Raw genomic sequence first — 22,670 nt, forward strand, 5'->3', positions numbered from 1 at the left:
GTCCCTACTCTCTTATTAAGCTGTGTATAATCTAAATAGGACTGTTGGCTTGAAGTAAGGTCTTTATCAATTCTCCTTTCATCTTATTTTGGATATCCTTAGCTCCAAAGCTTAGAATCATATAGTTGTTTTCCTCCATTTCATCCTAATGAGTCCATTGTTTTAATAGTCAGTGCCTGAAATGTCCATCATTTCCCCTTCCCTATTTCCCTTGCTTCTACTCTAGTATATTATCTTATCATTGTAGACGTACCTTTTTTTTTAGTATAGTAGCTTCTTGGCTCCATTCCCCAGATATTTTCATTGTAAATCTAGGTTAGTTAGCTTTTTAGCATGTTAATTGTATACTATAACTCTCTCAAAATGACTATTCACTATTAGCTGTATTCATCTTGTTCCTTTGCCCAACTTCCCTTGTCTTCCACAATAGATCCGCAAAATATAAGCATAGAACGTGCCTCAGTGCTCTCTCTCTCATCTCTATGTCTCTATTCATCTCTATCTCTCATTCCAAACTTGAGGACTCTGCAGCAGCATATTTCATTTGCCACAGTATGGATTGAGAATCAGAAAACATGAGATCTAAACCTGGTTTTACCATTATATGCTGTGTTGCAGGGATGGATCATTTCAGCTCTTTGAGAGTTAATTTATCGTATTTTTAAAATGGGCATAACAATAATCTTCTTTCCCAGAATTCTTCGTAATAGCTAAATTAAAATAAACACAAATTGAAAATATAAATAGCTTCAGAAACATGAACCAATGCAATGGTATTGAAACTCACTAGCTACACTTGATGTTATCAGGATTCATATAGTGCAGTTTCCTCTATTTCTTCTCAAAAAGACTGTAGAACACCACTAGCACAGCATTCTGAGATGAGCAACTCCTTACTCATAATGTTTGGAAGAGATTTTTTTATTTTTATTTTTATTTTGTTTCTATCTTAACTTTTATCAGGCAAAGAAAAGATAAAGGAGGGAATGAGAAGGCTTTTCTACAGGATCATTGTTATTTAGAATCTGTTAGGATAAATATTTCTAAAGAAGGAAAGAAAGCTAAAAGGGGAGAGAAAAAATAAGGACAGGGAGCAGTTTGATACAGAAAAATAACATTTTATAATCCAACATCAGCCTTGGGTTTTGACTTTTGAATGAATCAGCTGGCTGAGAACTTTTTGATCCAAAACAGGGAAAGATGCCAGCTGGCAACTCTAGAGGCAGAGTTCTAGAGGCTTGTAGAGCTCCTTCTAGTTCTATAAAAAGGTTTTAATAAGAAACATGCATTTAATTTATTACAGAAGAAAATAAAAATATGATCATTTACTCTTGTAGTATTTGCTAGAAATTATATATTTAAAGGCCTATGAGATGAAAAATTTTGACAATATATAAGAAATTTTGATTTCAGGCTTTGCTCACTGCAGATGTTTTTGTTTGTCTGTTTGTTTGATTTTTGCATCCAAAATGGTGTGATGTTAACTTAGCAGCAGGATGTGGTACCAACTCTGCAAAATGAAACTCACTTGTTCAAACAGTGTTGGCAACATCTATAGGCATTTCTATCGGGAAGGTGTAGGTCAGGGGCAAGTGATTAGGAATTTGAATGTACCGAAGTATAATTTATGAGTATTGGGGAGCCTTACACTCATCATTAAATAATTTAGCCTATTTACTTAATGCTTCACATGAGTTTTAAAGTTAGGATTTCAGAATATTAGATATTATATTATACATTCTGTAAGAAATAGGCCCAATGGAGTAAATCGGGATATAGGACAATGCTGCATATTTCATAATTTTATACTAAGCAGTCAAGTTTTCATTCTGGTAGGTCATTTGACTCTCTGCAGGTGGCTATGCCTGCCTCTAAAGAGAGAGCCCTGACTCACATGTTACACAAATGAAATGCGATTATCTTTGTGGGTAGCATCGTATTATTCAGAATAAGTCTTTAGGTCTAATATAAAGATCCTTCAAATAAATCATCCAGCTAAGCTTCTGTGGCCCCAAACTCCTAATTTAAAAATGTTGATAAATGAAGTACCTCTTTAGTTAATAAATGAAGTATCTCTTTAGTTATCCTTTGTCAGCAACATTCATTTTAATGGAAAGTGAGTTTACAGGGTTACATGATTGAACTACTGAGCCAAGTCAGTGTTGGCAAATGATGGGCTAAATTATTGATGTTACACACTAATGAATTCTGATGAGAAATAAAACACAGACATTACGTTTCAAGTGGTTCATAATTATTTTTGTACTTTAAAAGCAATTTTATTCTTTTTCCAAATCATACTGGTTCTATAAAACAAAAACATAGTTAGTGATTATACTAAAATTATTGAGTTTGTGGCAAAAAATGCTCTTGCAAGTTTTCATTTCTAGGAAGATAATGTTATTCACACTAGGTTTCTGATTTCCTTATAGACTTCTGGGAAAAGATAATTAAATTAAATGTCTAAATTTTAAAGCCGGAGTCTTTAAATAAGATAATCTGCTTTGCAACCATGGTTAACATTTCAATAGATGTGTTTATAACCTATGATATGTCTATCAACATATTTACTGGAGCTGTTTTGAAATACCATAATTATTTCAGGTAATGACAAATACAGAGGGACTTCTGTGAAGCAGTTTTGTTTTAGTAAAGATGTTATTTTCAAATGTGTGATACGGAATAAGTGTGCATGACAAAATGATAGATATTTGACAGTCGGGCCTGATGGTAATAATTGAAGCAGGTTCATACTCAGGAAAGGCACACAGTGGTCTATACATTCCATTATGTAATGACAGTGTCCTTTTATATTTCCTCATGACTTAACTGTCTCAGACTGATACTTTAATTGTATGGGTCCTTCTTTCTAGCGGAATGACTCAAAGGCTCAACATAAGGAGATCTAACACTGATTTTTAATGCAGAGGGAGCAGAAGTAGAAATCATAGTTGACGAGGTATTAGATCAAAGTTTCATCATTTGTTGGTCATGAGTAGGGCAAGTCCCTTAGCTTCTCCACAGCTCAGTTACCAACCCCCTTAAATGAGGCAATAGGTCATCTTCAGAGAGGGTTGTTATAATTCAAAAATCAGATATGCATGAAACTGAAACCTGCTATGTAAATATAAGGTAAATTTCTTATATTTGCCTAGGATCTAGTTCATTTTAGGGAGGTCATCAGAATTAATGTGGAAAATATTCCCTTTAACAACTGAGGGATATGATGCAGGGGGAGAGAATGAGAAGAGTTTTCAAGTCAAGTTTGGGTCGACACACTAGATTATATTCCCCTGAAAAGAGCATATGCAGATCTATACAAGAATGAAAATTCAAAGGTAAAACTTCTTTCATTGTGTTCGATTGAGGTAGGAGATGCAGTACAGGGTACTATAGTTCTCAGTTGGTGTACACTATATGAAATTTCAAAAAAAAAAAAAAGACTTGTTTATCTTAACTCTGTAACATCTCACTTTCACAGTAAGGTTTACTGACCATTTCCTTCATCTTCATAATTTTCTCTTTATCTGTGGTAGACTTGGCACCATTTGTGAATAACAAAGCTACTTCAAATTTTATCTCTTTAGCCTTTTATTTAAAAACTTTATCTTAATATCTTCCTCATTATAACTACACTGTTCATTGTCCTATAATCTTGATACTTTGGAATGAAAAATCATGTGTCTGAGTTAAACTCATATCAAAGCAGCATCATTATATAATGATGATGCTAAGTTGTATGAAAAATACCTACTGGATATGCTCCATTAGTCACTAATTTTCAAACTTAAAGTTCTGTCTTTGAAAAACTCCTCTCCCCCACAACACTGACATGGCTCCTCCACTTGAAAAATGTATTGCCTGTATAAAGTGAATTTAAAGATGATAAAAATGTCGAGTATTATTTTAAATCCAAGAAAATAATCAGGATAAATACAAATTTATATCTTGCTAATAAAAACAATTACAAATATGCTTACCTTATTTTAAAATTTTAACAAAGGAATACATTTTGGTTTTAACATGTTATTTCACAGAATAAAGGGAGTAGATAATTTAATTCATGAAATTAAATGTTGGCAAATGCTTTATTAACTTCCTGAATCTACATCACATTGACATATGTATGAAATGAGTATAGTTCAATCTTAGATATCAATATTTGAATGGCGATTCTCCTGCATTTATTTTCAAACAGAAGGAAGAGAGGTGATGCAACACTACCATTGTCACCTACAGGTACTTATGCATGCTGTCAGAGAGAATCTTGTAGATATTGGGAGAGATGAAAGAGTCAGAAGACCAACACTATAAATGATGAACAAAAAACCAATGAACTGGAGAGTGAAAGGTTAGAAACAAAGTGGAAACCACTTTGAGGAAAACAGGAAATAGAAATATGAGGCTATGGTGGTGTGGGTGGGAACAAGCTCTTAAACACACTCAAATTAATATTTGGCAGAAAAGTCATCATAAGAGAAGAATAAAATCAACTTGATTATATTGAGTCAAGAAGAACTTCATTTATTCAACATCTTTATTAAAATGTTCCTAGTATTATCTTAGGTTCTATACATTAAATTCTAATTGCTAATTAAACAATAATACTCTCTAAGTTGAGTCTACTGGAGATGTGGCCCTGATCACTTTTGTACCTTATTTTGTACTCTGCTCTACTCCAGCTCTGTGATTCACCCACACAGGTCCTCTAAATCTTTCCAAAGAAAACCATTCAGCTGAATTGCTGATTCAATTACATGCAGTTAATCTTGTATTAATTTCTTAATTTTATTCAAAATATTTTCTAATTTTGCTTATAATTCAATTGTTGAAACATGTAATGTAGACTGTGTTAATTTCCAAATATTTGAAAAGTTTTCCAAATATCTTTTAATTATTGATTTCTAATAATTCCATTGTGGTCAGAAAACATATTCTTCACTATTTCAATCCTTTAACATTTATTGAGACTTGTTTTAAGAACATATATATGGTACATATTTGGAAATATTCCATATGCATTTAAAATAATGTATATTCAGCTATTGTTGAATGGAAGGCTCTGTACATGTCAATTAGGTCAAGTTGGTTGATGGTGATGTTCAACTCTTCTATGCTCTTATTAATTTTCTGTTTGCATGTTCTATCAAATTCTGGAGAGGAGTATTGAAATCTCAAATTATAATTATGCATATTTTTATAGTTTTCTCAATACTTGCTTAATGTATTTTTGAAATTTTCTTATTAAATGCATATGTGTGTGTGTGTGTGTGTGTGTGTGTGTGTATGTGTATTTAGGATTGTTATATGTGCTTGGATTGATTTCTTCTCTTAATAAAATAACCCTCTTGATCTCTGGTAATTTTCTAGTTATGAAGTTTACTTCGTCTGATATTAACATAGCCTCTCCAACTTATATTTCACGTTGCGTGGCATGTCTGTTTCCATCTTTTACTTTTAACTTATCAGCATCTTCATATTTATAGTGTATAATTTTCAATTAAGTTTGAATCTTATATGTTTTTTAATTGTGACTTTATCTGTTTTTTTTTAACTTGGGGTTTTTAGTCCATTTATATTTAATATAACTTTTGATACGGTTAAACTTAAGTCTACAGAATCAATATTTTTGCTGGATAAAAATATGGGTGGTATTTTTTTTTTTTTTTTTTTACTTTCATCAGTTTAAAAATATTCTTTTATATTTTCTGGCCTCTATAGTTTTTGATGAGATGATAGAGGTGATTTTTGATGTCCTTTCTTCTGGCCACTTTTAGATTTTATCTTTATCTTTAATTTTCTTTACCTTTAGTTTACAGGAATTGATTACAATGTACCTAGGTATTGTTTTAATGTACATATCTTTTCAGGGCTTTTTTGAGTTTATTGGATGTATAATTTGTATTTTTCACCAAAATGACCATATCATTCTTATATATTTTATGGTTTAAGTGCACTCCTTTTTGGTAGCTGGTAAATTAAGCTATGGTACTACCATAAGACTGTCAGAGCCCAACACAGTCTGTCCCCAAATATTCCACAATGGCCTCCTGAGTACTTTAATTAAACTTACTTGACAAGCAGCCGGGGCCAGAAGGGCACCTTGAATTCCCTGTTTCCTTGGATACAGGAAATATATCTCTCATGTGAAAGGTGTCCTCACTGCCCCTGGAAGACACCCTTTCCCTTATTCTAGTTGTTTCACTAGAATGGAACAACTCAGAGCCAAAAAGTCTGGAAAATCAACTCTTACTACCTCTTTTCTAATTTACTACTTTGTTTAAATTTCTCACTGACACATATCAAATCTTGCTTAGATTCCTTTCTTTTGAGCACTAACTTTTTTGTCCTGTCAATTTCTCATGATTTATTGTTACTTTGTCTAAATAATATAAAAAGGTGTCTATTTTGATCATTTCTTTAAGCCTCGTTTTATGATCTGAGCATCATGTTGTGATTTTCCTGTGTTCATGTGTTAAATTAGTTGTTCTCCTGTTAATCTAGCCTTGTATCAATTTTATTATTTTATTACTAGACATGCCATAAGAACTAAAGAAAGGTAAAGGGAAGGGAGAATTCTCTCTCTCCACAACGAGAAGAAATACTTAAGATGTATAGGCCAAAATTTTAGCACTTGGTTTGATAAATTAATGGTCAAAAATTATTTACTGACTGTTCAATGCATTCCTGCAATATCAAACCTAAATTAGCCTGTTATCCGTGGCCTTATTTAAGACCTTACTTTATCTCTTGTCTCTCACTGTCTTCCTCTGAGACTATCTAATCTCAGTAACAGAGACAAAGAAAATTGCCAAGTTTGGTAGTTGAGAGTAGTACCCTCCAGCCAAACTGCCTGGGTTTAAATCTTTTCTCTCCTATTAGTTAGGTGACCCTGGGCAAAATATGTAATCTGCATATGCTTAAGTTTCCTTTTCCATAAAATGGGGATACTATGAGGGTTCTTTGAGAATTAGTTGAATTAAAATTTATAAAGCACTGATGACAATATCTGACACATAGTAAGGACTAGATAAATGCCTTGTTAAAGAAAGAAAAGAAAATCAAGAAACAATGTCTATTCCATAGCCCTGAAATCTGTTTCCAAGTTTCTCGTACTTCCTCTGCTTGAAGATATTCTCCTCCCTCCATTTCACATAATGTTCTTCTTCCTCTATTTATCTTCAATTACTCATTCCTGGAAGCCATTTTCAAGTTCCATCTCTTCTATAAAAGTATTGCCCTGAATTCAAGCCTAAGTAGCTCTACTTCCTGGCCAACAAAAGGTTTCTGTCTATACCTGGTAACACTTACCCATGTGACTAGTTATTCCCTAATATTTTGTATATTTACTCTTCATTTTATTTCTGATATTCCTCGTCTTGCATTTTTATTCTTTAATAATTTAAAATTGATTCTTATTTCCCCTGTACACTATGCACATGCCGTTTTATTCTTACATATCTTTATTTTTGTCTCAGACATTTTCTTTCTACAACCCCCTATTCATCTTTTGTTGATGCCCCCTTCACCTTTCAAGATTTGGTTTAGGAGTTATCCCCTTCAGAAAATTGACCTTACATTCGCAGAACAGGCTAAGTGCCCTTCTTGCCATAATTTATATTTATACGACACATTTGTCTGCCTACTTGATGAGATTACAAGCTCTTTGAAGACAGAGATTATACCTTTGGACTCTCAGCATCTAGAAAAATGTCTTTCACACTGTAGGCAACCCCCCAAAAGGGATCTTGAATTTAATTGATATTCTTCAACTTAACTATAAGCTGGTTAAGGTCAAAGATCACAATGTATATTATATGTATTCTATTGGGACTCAATAACTGCAGATGAAATTGGTATTTCAGTATGTTATGGAAATGGACATTCCCTACCACCATCAATCAAAATGGAATTCTAAAGGAATCTTTTACTATAGAACGATAATGAAACAATCAATTCAAAGGTAGGGGTGTAGAAGAAATGAACTTATATGTTCTCTTTCACTCACAATTTTCTGGCTCTAAATTGACTTTTGGCAACAGACATTTAAATCTTAGCTATAGTCAACTTTAGATGAGGGCAGAATGTTGATTTTACATTTAACAGAAGATATAGATTGAAATGTGGCTCATTTATTTGGATGTTTTAATTTAGAACATTTGTTTAATTCTTTTAATTTATGTGTTTATGCATAATTTAAAGTTGAGGCAAGAATCGTTAAAAGGTTTTAATTAAGAAGCATTTCTTTTGTTACATTATATAATTTATGTTATAGAGGTGCACCTAATATATGTAGTTTCTTCAACTCCCAAGAGTTTGAAATGATATCAGACATGCAAGTGCAAGTTCCTCAAGGTGAGATGACTGGAAGTTATAAAAGCTTCTGTGATTAATTAATTTTGGCAAATTTTGGCAAGTATTGCATTGTTGGAATAATCTTACAACAGTATGAGGAGAAACAGGGAAGAAACTAAGTAAAAGTTGTAAATTGTCTACCATGTGCAGGGCACATTGTACACATTGTCTCATCTAATTCTTACTGCAACCCTTAGGTTAGTGTTGTTTATACTTATTCTATCTCCCAGGTGATACTTCCAAACAAGCAAGCAACCAACTCTCCAACTCACGTAGGCTGAAACTCATACTTCAGTGTTCAAAGATGTTAAGTCTCTATTTTCAGTTCCACACAGAGATAGGAATTAAGCAACAATAACACAAATTTACTCTGAGCTATTTTGAACTATTTATTTATTTACACAAATAATAAAGCAAAATATCTTGCTAAAATGCATCTTGATACCTCTTCTGTCATCTCATATGCCTCTTCCTTATTTTATTTTTTCCTTAGCACATAGCACTACAATATTTTTAACTTGTTTGTTTATTGTTTTGTTTTGCCCACTGAAATGTAAATTCCCTAAAGGTAAAGAAAAAAAAAATTTGTTTGTTTTGTTTATTATTGTATCTTTTTTCATGAAAGAGTTTTCATTTTTATATGGTCAAATTTAACAATATTTTCCTTACTGGTTTACTCCCCTCATTTAAGAAGGACTTTCCTACCATTCAATATTCTATATTAAAAAAAGATATCATAGAGTTTTAATGCTTATTCTACAATCTATATAAACATACAAAATAATCTATTTTATTCTACTCTTCAGATATTTACTTGTATTTTTGAGATAACTGACAAATAAATAGTACACCCTCACTTATATAGTTTGAAATCCTAGTTTCATTCTATTTTACATTCCAAATATTTGTGGGACATTCTTGGATTCCCTATTTCAGTTAGGTCTGTTGCTTGTTTTGTAAATAAAGGTTTATCGTGACACAGTTACATCCAATCATACTATTTTCTAAGGCTACTTTCCTGCTACAAGGCAGAGTTGAAAAGTTGCAAGAGAGACTGTATGTCCTGCAAATCTAAAAACATTTACCATCAGACGTCATAAAGAAAGTTTATCAACTGCTCTATTTTGTTTTATAGATCTTTTTATTTATTCCTGCATTATAATGCTATTTTAATTTAATTAGTGTGGCTTTTTGATATGTTTTGCTACCCAGTTTCATAAGTTCCTAGCCTCAACCTGAAAATAATTTTCTTTTTAACAAATGTCAGAGCTATTCTTGTGGATTTTTATCTTCTAAATGCATTTTAATCACCTTTTCAAGTTCACTGAAAAATCCTGTGTGGATTTTGAGTGTGATTGTTTTGAATTTATGAATTTTTCAAATGTTGAGACTTTAAAAAATTGGCATCTTCCCAATATGTATAATTTTCCCATTCATGAAAATGATATATATATATTTACTTTTATTTAGGTCTTTGATTATATCTTTTCATTATTTTTTAGTAGCTCTCTCCAAAAGGATCGAGATAACTTTTTATTAGGTTTATTATTAGGAACTTTATATTTCAGGTTGCCATTTTAAGTAACTGTCATTAATTCTGATGCTTTTCTTGTTGAAATTCCTAGATTTTCTAAGAGAAACAACATATTGTCAGGCAATTATGATAGTTTTGTCATTTTTGCACACAGTATCTGTACCTCTTAATCATTTTTCTTGGCTTACTGCTAAGGCTTCAGTGAAGTGATGCACAGTAATGATGATAGCAGGAATCCTTATTTTTTACCTTACTTTTAATAAAATGCTTCCAGTAATTTATCATTTAGTATATATTATCAAGAGAGTTTTGCTCTAAACTACTTCGTGACTTCTATTAGAGTAAGTATATGTTGCTCTTGTTAGCAAATTTTTAAAGAATATATAATTACATATAATCTTTCTCCTTTAATAGTATCATATTAAATTACATTAATATGTTTCCTAAAGTCGAATTTCATTGCAGTTGAATAAAAACAGATTTTCATATGTGAGACTCTTATTTAAAAAGTTCAAGGAGATGTGCTAATATTTTCCATTGCAATTATAAAGTTTTAAAGTTTTCTCTGGCTTTCAATTAGTCCTTACTACATATTCTGAAGTTATGTTGTCATGTGCATTAAGTTCATAATTGATATGTCTATGTACTTTATCAATAGGAAATACCCATATTTGAGTGTTTTCTTTTTGCCTTGAAGTCTCTCTCTCTATTTTTAAATTAGAAACTATTATTTTTTTCTGGGCTCTTCATTCTAGTTTACATTTGTCTAAGGTGTATCTCTTCTAAATGAAATGGATTTTGTTTTTACAACCAATCTGTAAATCTGTACTTTAAACTGTGTAGCAAAACCATATACAGTTATTATGATCACTGATATGGGTTAGTCTACAGCTATGCTATCCTAAACAAGCCTGATCTCAGAAGCTAAGCAGGGTTGGGCCTGGTTAGTACTTGGATGGGAGCCCACTTAGGAAGACTAGGTGCTGGAGGCATAAAAAAAGTTTTTAAACAAGGGATTGTAAGCTGACAAGGCTCTTGCAATCTGTGAGGTCAACCTAGGGTTGCCTCATCTAAAAATAAATAAATAAATAAAATAATAATAATAATAATAATAATAATAATGTTGAGATTATTTTGTACATTTTCATATTCCTCCTGTCCTTTCTGTATTTTTAATTTTTAGATTTTTATGGTACTTTTTTTCTCTAGTAGTTTGGAAATGACATCTCATTTCTAGACTTCTAGTAGATATTCTTAAATTATTAGCAACTATATTAAAATACCTTTTTTACTACTATCTAGAATTAAGTAGTAAAATTTAGCAATTTAATATTATTCTTCAATCATAATATCACTAACTGTATATATTTTAAAAGTCCAAATTTCTATATTTTTTGTCTTAAAAAATCATGTAGCTTCAGAGATCTTCTTTTATATCACATTGTTAAGTGATTTTATGTTTTTATCCCATTTTTCCTGGTTTCTTTTTATTAGCACAGTTCTCCTCCATATGTAGGAAAACTGAGCTGTCCTTGCATGTATTGTGTCACATACACAGATATTTGTGCAAGGAGGTTGGAGGAACATGTCAGGTGAATGCTGCCTGAGGAGGTCATCCCTGGCCTCTTAGACTATTCACTTTCCCTCAACCACTGCAGTAACTTCTGCCTGAGCACCAGCAGTACACGATCAGACAGCAACACTTGTTTGAACAGGCATTCCTACTGAGCCCAAACCCACTTTCCAAACTTTTCCATCACTGGTCCAGGTGTTGTCCCCTTAGTAGTCTTTTAGATGTATATTCTCCCTCTCCTTGATTTTTCCTATATTGTTGCTCTCTAATGTATCAATATGGCCACTAAACTATGCTTTCTAAACCTATATAAAACCTTATAGATGTACTCAACTTTTGAAAAAGTATGAGACTATCATCTCCTTTACCCAGACAAAATACATGTGCTTACACAATCTAAGATGATATTAACATGTTGTAGCTAGCTGCATCACATTCTCTCATTTAAATGATGTATTAATGCCTAGTCTTCTTCCAAGTAAGATGCCAAAGAGGTATTGAATATTAAATATCATTAAATAATTCCCCAATATTGACATGCTACTAAATTATATGAAAGAAGAGAGCAATAGCATCTGGTCTGTTAGCAATTTCTAGCCATGTTGAGTCATACTATAGAGACTGACAAGCAGACTCACTCTGCGAAGATATTAAATCACTCTCCCACGTTACTCTTTTAAAAAATTGGATATAATAAGTAAAAAACAAGATAGGCATGGGATACTCTCAGATTCCTTTAGTGGCCCTGCTACAATGCACCCTCAAAAACAACTGAGCAAGAATTGAACTAATTTCACTGATGGTACAAAGCTCCAAAGGATCTTAGGATCTTTTAGGATGATGAGAGGAACAATAAGTAGGAAGAGTGAGCTGCTAAAAACACAACCACAGTATGGTGATATGTATAGGCTGAAGGTTTGGGACAATTTTTCTTTCAGAGGATTGCACATTTCTGTAGTTTTATGGCAAGAACCTGAAAATTATATTTTCACAATTTTATTAAAAGCCCAAATTGAAATATTCTAAATTGAAGATATCTTCAGCAGATTGGAAAAGAATCCACCAAATTACTCTCTTTGAGTTCCCCAAATATAATCCAGTCTTGCTGCTGTGTTTCTAGCTGTCGAGTGGTTATGTTTTCCTGTCCATAGGAAATTTCCACTGTTATGTAACAGCCATAAAGATAATTTAAAATGAAGTTTGGTAAAAATTTATTGGTGAATTAGTAATAAAAAATAAGAATAAGGATTATTGAAGGTTGTGGATTGAGAATTCACTTTATCAATATTCAACTAGTTTCTACTGACATTTTCAATATCTCAAAATACACCCTAATTCACAATGAAAATTTATCATTTGTAAAATTTTTAGGAATGTTAACATTTGGGAAGAAATATGAGATTTTTCTAAGATAATAATTAGAACATACTAATTACCTTTGAATATTTAAAAGAAAAATCACAGGTTATAGCCAATCCATAGTTTTTAATGTGTTAAATGTAAACAGACTTTTAAAAAAAGACCATGTTCCTGAATTCTAAAATATTGCAATTATAATTTACGCTCGAGTTCGTATATTAGTTTCTATTAAACCAATACATTTTAAGAAATATTTTTTCAAAACTTTAAATTTCTGCTATCATTTTAATTTTTTTGTTATAATCCATTTTCAATAGAATCCATTTATATATCCTCAGAAGAATACAGCAAAAATAATGACCAGTAAAAATGAAATTTGAAATGGCTTTGGAAGTGCTTTACAGAATCCTTTTCTTTAATTGTAGTAAAAGCATCATGAAGTGCACATGTAATTAAAATATTTAGAAAAAGATGTGGCTTAAGTTCAGCATGCATTGTTTATGCTGCAAGTTTATGAAAATTATGGTTTTAAAGAACATGTGTCTTTTTTTTAATACAACAAAGAATTCTTATTTTTACTTTTTAATAGAACAAGGTAGTGTGTGTTTTCCTTTGGGCAGTCACATTTTATGATATTGTAACATCTCAAATAGTAAAGTAGTAATTTGAAAAGATTTAGGTCATTTTCCTATCATTGTCTTCACGGAGACAGTATGGGTTTTTAAAATAGATCAGAGCCTTAAAATAAAACAATTGACTCATTGAAAGTTTTTTTTACTGGGACAAATACTAAAATTTCACACATATCTGGAACCACAGTTACATTCTAACCTCAAGTTGCTTATTTTTTTAAATAAAGTGATCTCCATGTCCTGTTTAGGAGGCCGAGACTCTTGCAAAGAAGAAAGAAAAAGAAAGCAGTTTGAAAAATGAACCTGAGTGTCATTCCCACTGCAGTAGATTTCACACAAAAGCAACTATAAGACAACTATTGACAGTATCTTTGAAACGGCGGAATGGCATCTGCAAAGCCCAAAGATACATATATATATATTTATCAAATGTATTTATAAAATCCATTCTGAGGTTTGTGAGAAATAAGTTCAATCTCCTTTCCCCCGTAAAGTATGCATGGTATATATGCTAACTTACTGAATTCATCCTTCATGCAATTCCAGTTTATTAAAGAGGTTAAAAATTTATAAAACTCTGATGGGATATGGTTTTAATGCTTCATCACACTACCCATCATTTGCTTTTCAATCTAGATCAGAATGATCTTTCCTACTTCCCTGCAATCACCTACCTGCACAGCTAATATTTTCTGAATGCTCTCTTGAGAGTCTGTCTGGAACTTGGCCAGCTTCATCTGGCTGTAGAGGACCACCAGTTTGAAGTACTTCTGCCATACCTTGTGTATCCTTCTTTGCAGCTGACAGAGCTAAAGGGAAGAGGGAGCGGGAAAAACACAAGTCAGAGTAGGAGAGGAAATTAATGGCAGTGTTCAAGAAGAATGATGGAGGGAAATATAGAAAGCAGTCAATAGCCCATTCTGCACTGTACGGACCTGACAGGAATTTCACAGTCTCTTGATTTTTCAGCCCACTCATGTGCATTCATCAGAAACCAGTCACATCTGGCCGCCAGGATGGGGGGTTAATTTTCTCTAAATGCCTCAGCAGTTTTGTTCTAGCTGAGGCAAACTCTGTGACTGCAAAGCTGATGAGTAAAATATTTCTACTTCACCCAGTTTAACTCAAAACCGATAGCCTCAGGACATATTGAACCTTTCTTTAAAAAAATAATCTTTTAAAGCTTTTTTGAATGGCATATCAGGTCAAACCAAAGTTTAAAAATGCAACTTTAAGACTTTGATGGACACCATCGCTTCCTTTTTTCCTCATAAAGCTTACCATTGCTTGGCAATGTGTGCTTTAGAGCATGACAAAACTAAAGAGAATTAACTTAGCCATCAACTGCTGAGGGAGAACAATAACAGGGAAGAAATTTCCAGCTAGAACTCCCTATTAATCTACCTCCCTCTGACTATGTGACATGGAAACATCTCACTGCACTAAAGTACAGTAGATGCAACATTCAGTAGTGACATGTTTCATACTGAATCTACACAGAGAAAGAAAGACTTCTCCTGAGGCATCTTATATCTTTCAAAAGTTTAATATAAAATGAACCAAATAAACAACAAACATAAAAGTTTTATCAAGACAATGTGCATTTGTCTTTCAAGAGTTCTCATAGTCACACCACACAGAATTGTGATAATTATTTTCAAAGAAATAAATTAATGGTAAAATCCATATTAAGAATTTTATATGTAATATATATATTCTGTCACTGAAACCTCTTCTGGATTTTGATAATATGGTAATTGACTATGTTTTTCTTTTATTTTGTAGAATGTGTATTTTGTAGAATGGAAAGGTAAACACCAAAAATTTCATATCAAACATTTCTTCATAACAGAACAAAACATGTCACAAAATATAGCTATTTTATGTTCTATTTATTGATCTGAGCCTGGTTACATGTAAGGGATCCTTTGAAAAACTTTATTACACAGTGCATGTATAATTTGTGAGCCTTTCTGTTTGTATATTTCAGTAAAAGTTTACTTAAAAATAACTATTTAAAAATAGCTACCTGGTGTTGCATGTGAATTGTTTATTATCAGTACCTTCATTATGGATTGTAATAAGCAACACATAGGTATTAATGTAAACTCACAGAAAAATCAAGCCTCTGTTCTTGGTTAATTGGCTAACTTAGGAAAAAAGTACAACCTCGAAAACTATAGGTATTTCAGCTTGCTAAATGCTGAAACGCATTACCTGGAATTATTTCGTGGGCATTTTAGATAATTTAGGCCATTGAATTAAAAAGTAACATCATTTTTTGAAGAGAACATCTGGCAATATTAATTTTAGCTCTGTAATATTTTAATATATAATTAGAATATCTTAATAATTTTAATCTAATATAAAAATATTTGTTTCCTGCTAACTCTGACAGCCAATGAGGGATATCCTTTATTTTGATATATTCATTAAGACGTTAGGATATTTTAGTGTATGTATTAAACCATTTTTATGGTATTCACAAATATGACATAAAGCAAATAAGAGGGAGATGATTTTTAAAGGACTTCCTTAAAGTGAAGATAATTTTTTCAAGTGAGAGCTCTTTAGTGTGTGAAAGGTCTTTCCAAGAGGAACTCATTAACCAAAGTGAACTCAGTAGTAATGTTTCCCACTACCACATTTAAATGAGGAGAACAACTTGCACACAGCAAGTCACATTTATTCGGTCTTCTGCATTCAAGCTTGAGGTAGCCACAAAGGCATTACATTACATTACATTACATATACAAGTATTTAACTGAAGCTACTTCAAGAGAGAAGTTCATTTAGTATAAATCAGAAACAGTAATATCTCAAGAGTTTTTTGGGAAAAACTATAGCTAATAGGCCTCTGGAAAAAGAACAAAGAAGGGAAAAACTGAAGAAATTCTTAAAGAGAGAAGAATTAGTATCCAATAGAAGTCACATATACACACATACATATGAATATTAAAAACAAAAAGATGATCAACAATAATATGTAGAGAAAATATTTGAGATTCTGGGAAGGATGGCTGACTTAATCTAAGAGTTGGCCATGATAATGACTGTTTTGGGAAAGTGGTTATGATAAAAGCCCAGTTATAAGATGTCAGCAGGCAATGATCATTCAATAAATATTTATTGGAATTAACTCAATAAAGTGAATTGGTAAAATTTTATTGGCAAAAGTGATGAAGTGATGAAGACTCTTAGGAAATTACTAATTAATGGGAGAAGAGAAAAATAAAACAAGTGAAGTAAGGAACACAAACATAGACAAAGGGAAAATTAAACAAAAGAGTAAATTGAGAGTGGCAAAGTCCTTCACGTGATGACAAAATTTAGGTTGGAAAACCCAAGGAACTGGAATGGTTTTTGATCTCTCCAATCTCAATTAGACCAATATTTCTGGAATGAAACACTCACGATTACATTCTTGAAATGTAATCATTTTTTCCTGAAATGATTATACCCTCACCCTCTGATTCAGATTTTAGGGAAGGTGAGGTGGAATGAGAGAGGAAGTGGTAGAGAAACAAAAAGAAATGTAAAGGACACAAACACATTGATGGAGGAATAGCAAAGGCATTTTGAAGACCTGCCATGTACTTAGAAGTAAGAATGAAATTTAGAGCCATTGACAGATAAACTGGACTGTGGCTTCGCCCCAAATATTGCAAGAATTTTGGAAGAGAATGTAAATATTTTCACAGAACTAAGAAAGAGCATATGAGAACAGGAAAAGAATCATTTGGGAAAAACATCCTCATTCCATTGCCCTCAGTTTTATTATATGAAAGAGAGTGTGTGAGGATATTTAGCTGTATCAGTATAGCAGAATGGAGAAATAGCTGATGTGGAAAGGAAATGGAAGAGTTTTCTAATAATGGTTTCTGACCAGACTGAATTTGTAGTAGACTTGCTAAGCCTGGCTCTAGCACTTGCTTTGTGAGTTCTTTATGGAAGGAAGCTCAAAGATGGAACTCACTAATACTTCTTTTGAGATAATGATCACTATGTACTTATTCACAAAGAGAAAAATCAATCAAGTCCAGTTGACGTGGTGTATTGAGATATAGGGAGTTGGTGATTTTGTCTCCATGTGAACGAACATTGCATACGGTGTACATTTGTAAGCGTTATACACAATATACATTTATACATTTGGTAAAAACATGTTCTGGTTTGATTAGGCTCCCATGACAATTTTTAAGATTTTAAAGCGTGATACTCTTTGACGTAAAGAGTATAAACTAATAGTCACTTTCAAGAATGAGAGATTTTCCATTTCTTATTTTAATACACTAAATTATATGGATTCTGTTTTTAATCCAAATTATTTTGATAACCTGTATTAATTCATGACAATTGCTAATTCCTATATACCACATAAACTTGGATTTCATACTAAATATTATAATGCATATACTATGATATACAAAACCTCTAATTATATAAATTTAGATTTATATTATTTTATTGCTGTTATGTATATAAAAATTAAAAAAATAAAATAACACTATTTGATAGTCCAATTACAGGTTTCAAAAACATTAGGGCTTAACCATAACCAAATTCCCATGTTCTCAACATTGGAATTAGAAATTTCAAAACATATTCTTTTTTGGGTATTTTACAGGGCGAAGTTGGAGCATACGATTATCTGGTTTACATTATGTAGGACACGTGAATAAAATAAAACCTTATTATATCTAGCCAAAAGGAGACAATTGGGATACACTGAAGAAGAAAAGGGTGAAATAGAGTTGAAATATATTTGCTTTTTACTGTGTCTAAGAAAAAAAATTCATAAGTGTGGTTTTAAAAATAGGTCCTCAAACAAGTCGATAATTATTCCTTTAAGAAGTGAAGCAGAATTTCCATCGCCTTGAATGTGGGCTGGACTTAGTGAGTCTCTTGTAAAGAACAGGAAATGGCAGAAGTGATAGCATGTCACTTTCAAGAAACACACACACATAAACGGTGGCTTCTTTACTATGTTTTCTCTCTAATACTCTCAGATCATTTGATCTAGAAGAAGCCGGCTTCCACATTGAGTGAACAGCTCTGTGGAAAGATCCACATGGTGAGAACTGAAGCTTGTATTTATTTATTTATTTATTTATTTATTTATTTATTTATTTACTTACTTACTTACTTATTTACAACAGCTCTGTAAGGGATCTTGGAAGCAGATTCTCCAGCCTCTTTAGATGGCTGCTACCCTGACCAACAACTGGATTGTAAGCATATGGGAGACCCTGAGTCAAAAATCACCTAGCTAAGCAGCTCCTGATTCTTGACACTCAGAAAATTTGTGGGGAAATAAATATCTATTGGTTTAGGATGCTAAAGTTTGGGACAACTTGTTATGCACCACTAGTTAACAATAAACAGATTCTTAACGCTCTTCCTCCTTTCTCTCTTTGCCTAGCAAGGAAATAATTTACCATATATATTTTCTGACTGGAAAGGAAAAGTACTCTCCTAATTCACTGTTTAGTTTAAGGCTGAAAATGAAAATGACTTATTAGAATAAGAGGGTGATTATAAATACTTATTGATTGATGAAATATAGTTTGTGCCATCTAGGAGCTCAATATTTTAATTGAAGACAGTACAAAAGAACTATAATTTAATAGCTCTAGAAATTTTTAAAAGGTTCATTATCAATAAATATTTTTCATGTATCACATTAATATATTAAAGAAAAAAGTGAACATTCCCCAAATAAGTTGATATAAATCAACACTGAACAAAAAGAATCAACAATGAAAAAATTATCTTGGCAATTTAGGAATAAGGACAGAAGAAAATTTCTTTAATCTGATAAAGAGTATAAAACAAAATTCCCCACAAATATTTTACTAAATAATGATACTTCAGAAAAAGTCCCATGAATGCCAGGAAAAATAAAGTAAGAATTAATCAATACTACTGTTTAAAATTTTACTACCAATACTACCTAAAACTATAATAAAATAAAAAAAAATATAGGTATAAAAGTTAGGAAGAATGTCTGCATAGAAACCTCAAGAGGCTCTACAAATCAACAATAGGAGGTAATAAGAGCATTAGAACTTTTTTTCCTACAAGATCAACATTTGAAAATATCAATAACATTTAAAATAATCAGTGATAACCAATTTTGAATTGTAATTTTTAAAATGCCATTCATAATCACAACATGAACTGTAAGATATCTAGGTGTCAATCTATTAAAGAATATGCAGGATCTTATAGAGAAAGTTAAAAAGATTTTTGAAAAATATAAAGAACTGAACAAATTGAGAGACAGTATGTCCACAAATGAGAAAACAGCATCAAGGGCATGTCGATTTTTCACAAAGTAGTCTACAATCTCATCACATTTCATAGAACTTGATCTAAAATTCATATAGAAGAGAAAGAACAAGGAATAACTAAGACAATTGTGAAATAGGAGAAAAAGTTCAAAGAATTGACATGAAATATGTAAAACTGGCCTTACAGCATTGAGATGAATAAACATTTGATCAGAAAAGAAAGCTAAAAAAGAGAGATATTCATATAAAATATAGAAATTTGAAATATAACAAGATAGCATTCAAATCAGTGGAAAAAGGAAGGCATAATTAGTTTTCTCTATACAGGGTTTAAAATAGAGTTAACTCCTTAACTCAAATTATACACTAAAATAAAGAGAAAAGCTAAACTTTAAATTTCGAGAAAGAAAATATGATGAAATAACTTTATGACTTTTAGAAGATTAAGGACTTAAACAAAACATAAAAATAATACATTATAAAAGAATTGACAAATTAATTGTGTCCATTAATTTTTAAAAAATTAACAAAATAAACCACAGGTTTAGAAAAGATACTAATAATACTTATAGCTGAAAAGGATTAATTTCTTTTCCACAGAAAAAGACTCTATAAATCAATAAATAAAATATATAAACAATATGACAAAAAACTGAGCAAATAATACAAGAAAGCAATTCACAAAAAAAGAAAGGTATTTGGTCTGTAAGCATATGAAAACATGTTTAACCTCAATAGCTGAATACAAATAAATATACTTCATGCTCAGATTGTCAATTATTTATATTTAAAAAAAGCTGTCGATAGCACTTGTTGGTAAGGATATGGGAAAAAAACAACTTTCAAATACTGTTCAAATTTGTGTATGATCTGACATAAACACTTTGGAGGGCAATTTGCCATTATCTTTTGATGTAGAAGATACCTTCCTTTAGTCCAGCAATTATACTTAAATCTACCTATTCTAGACTAGTGGTATTCAAGAGCAGCAGGATCAGTATCACCCTAGAACTTGTTAGAACAGTCATTCAGACCTACTGAGTGAGAAACTGGGGTAGGGGGAGGGCAGCAACTGGTGTTTTAATGAGACCTCCAGGAGGTCTAATGCATGCAAAAGTCTGAGAGGTACTGCTCTCAAAAAACAGTCATAATAAGTTCTCAAGGAAACATAAAAAATAATGTTCATTTACAGCATTCCTTGAAATAGTGGACATTTGAAAATAATTAATTGCTTACACTTAAGTAAAGAAAAAGTACACTGTGGTATGCTCATATCCTAAACCTTGACATTTAAAGTAAATACACTAAAATTGCACTTCATATATATAGTGTAACACTTATAGAAATAAAAAAAACCCAGAAGTTTATATTTTAAATTAATAACTATGTAAAATAGTATTAAAAACACAGATGGAATGACAAACACTAAGAGAAGGTTAGTAGTTAACTCTGAAAAAGGAGGAGGGAGATAATATTAGAAACAGGCAAACAGAGGGTTTTGAGTGTATCTATACTGATTTAAGTATCCAAAGCAGATAAGTCAAATATTAAGATTTACAAAACCGGTAAAGGTACATAGAAATTTTTCATAAAACTTACTTACTTAATTATAGCTTATACATAACTGTAATTTATCGTATGTTTAGTTGTTTCAATTAAAAAAAATACAACTAGGTTAAGTTGAAATCTATGCAAGAAAGGCATCCTCTATATTTTGTGGTTTGGAATTATTTAATTTTAAGAAATGTATTATAATCTGATTTAAAAAACATCCTATTACACTCGATCATTTGTTAAAATATAAAAATGACTTTTTATATAAGATTTTTGTTGCATATCAATTAAGTGTGATCTTACCTATCATAAAATATCCAAAATATTAAGAGTTTACTTGTAATTACTATTTCATAAATTGTCTAAGAATTTTGGTATTTCCCACCAATCCATTTACAAAATTAATACGGTTGTTGAGTAGTAACTTTATAACTTATGTCATACTAAATTGAAGATAGACATATATAACATTTTCATGAGAACTGAATTTGCTAGAATTAGGGGAGAATTGTTGGTACTTCCATTTGAAAAAGCACAAGGAAATAGAAATTGATTAATAGAATTTTGAACAAAGTTGTTTATAATCCCTCAAATTATTCCTTAAACTACAATTGTTTTTGTGATTTAAATTTTCTAACAATTATCAAATCATAAGATCAGATCCCTGATGATGGCAGTAACATTTTCATATCAGCCGTGTTGATATCGTAAAGACACTTTGCTAAGCCAAAAATTTTAAAGGTAACAGTAGAGCACAGATATTAAAAATATATTTACATAAATAAATAGAACATTTTCTAAGCTTATACACTTATCGTATGTTACTGTGTTGAAGGTAGACTAGTGGTTTAGTTTTTTTTTTTAATTGTCTCTGTGCATTACAGAACATAAATATCACTGCAAACATGCTTTAGATAAAATTAAATCAATTTTAGAGACATATGGTGCCAAAAATTAACTCTCCAAAGCACATAATTTAACTGGCTTTTGCAATTTAAGAACCCTAGAAAAAAGGAAAGGGAACATTTCAAGGAAATGAGAAGTGTCCTTATAATGAATTTCTGCTTATAAGAATCAGACATAATAACAGTCTTTTTAATTAAAGTACAAATACCATATGTATAGTTATCTGAAAATGAACCATAAATTGTTTTGCTAGAAAACAAAGACCAGTCAATACTGAAAGCACAGAAGTCACTTAAAATACAAAGGTCATACTAACTGGACTAGACAGTTCATGGGCAACACTCAAAGTTCTTTGTCTAATGCATATTGATTTGTCCATCACTGGACTAATGAAAACATACAACTGCTAAAGAGTTCACTACATGAGATAAATTTTTTTAAGCAGTATTCCATTTATAATGTTT

At 31.4% G+C, this 22,670-nt stretch overlaps 1 protein-coding gene across 1 annotated transcript in view; it reads right to left on the reverse strand.

Annotated features, from left to right (window-relative positions):
- Positions 1–22,670, reverse strand: part of CCDC178 (coiled-coil domain containing 178) — a 310,727-nt gene that overhangs the window by 14,644 nt on the left and 273,413 nt on the right. The window contains exon 21 of the mRNA XM_036229026.1: positions 14,128–14,262. Coding sequence (XP_036084919.1) covers positions 14,128–14,262 — 135 coding nt within the window. The remainder of the gene's footprint in view (positions 1–14,127; positions 14,263–22,670) is intronic.

Source organism: Rousettus aegyptiacus, unplaced genomic scaffold (genome assembly GCF_014176215.1).
Source record: "Rousettus aegyptiacus isolate mRouAeg1 unplaced genomic scaffold, mRouAeg1.p scaffold_m13_p_12, whole genome shotgun sequence".
NCBI lineage: Eukaryota > Metazoa > Chordata > Mammalia > Chiroptera > Pteropodidae > Rousettus > Rousettus aegyptiacus.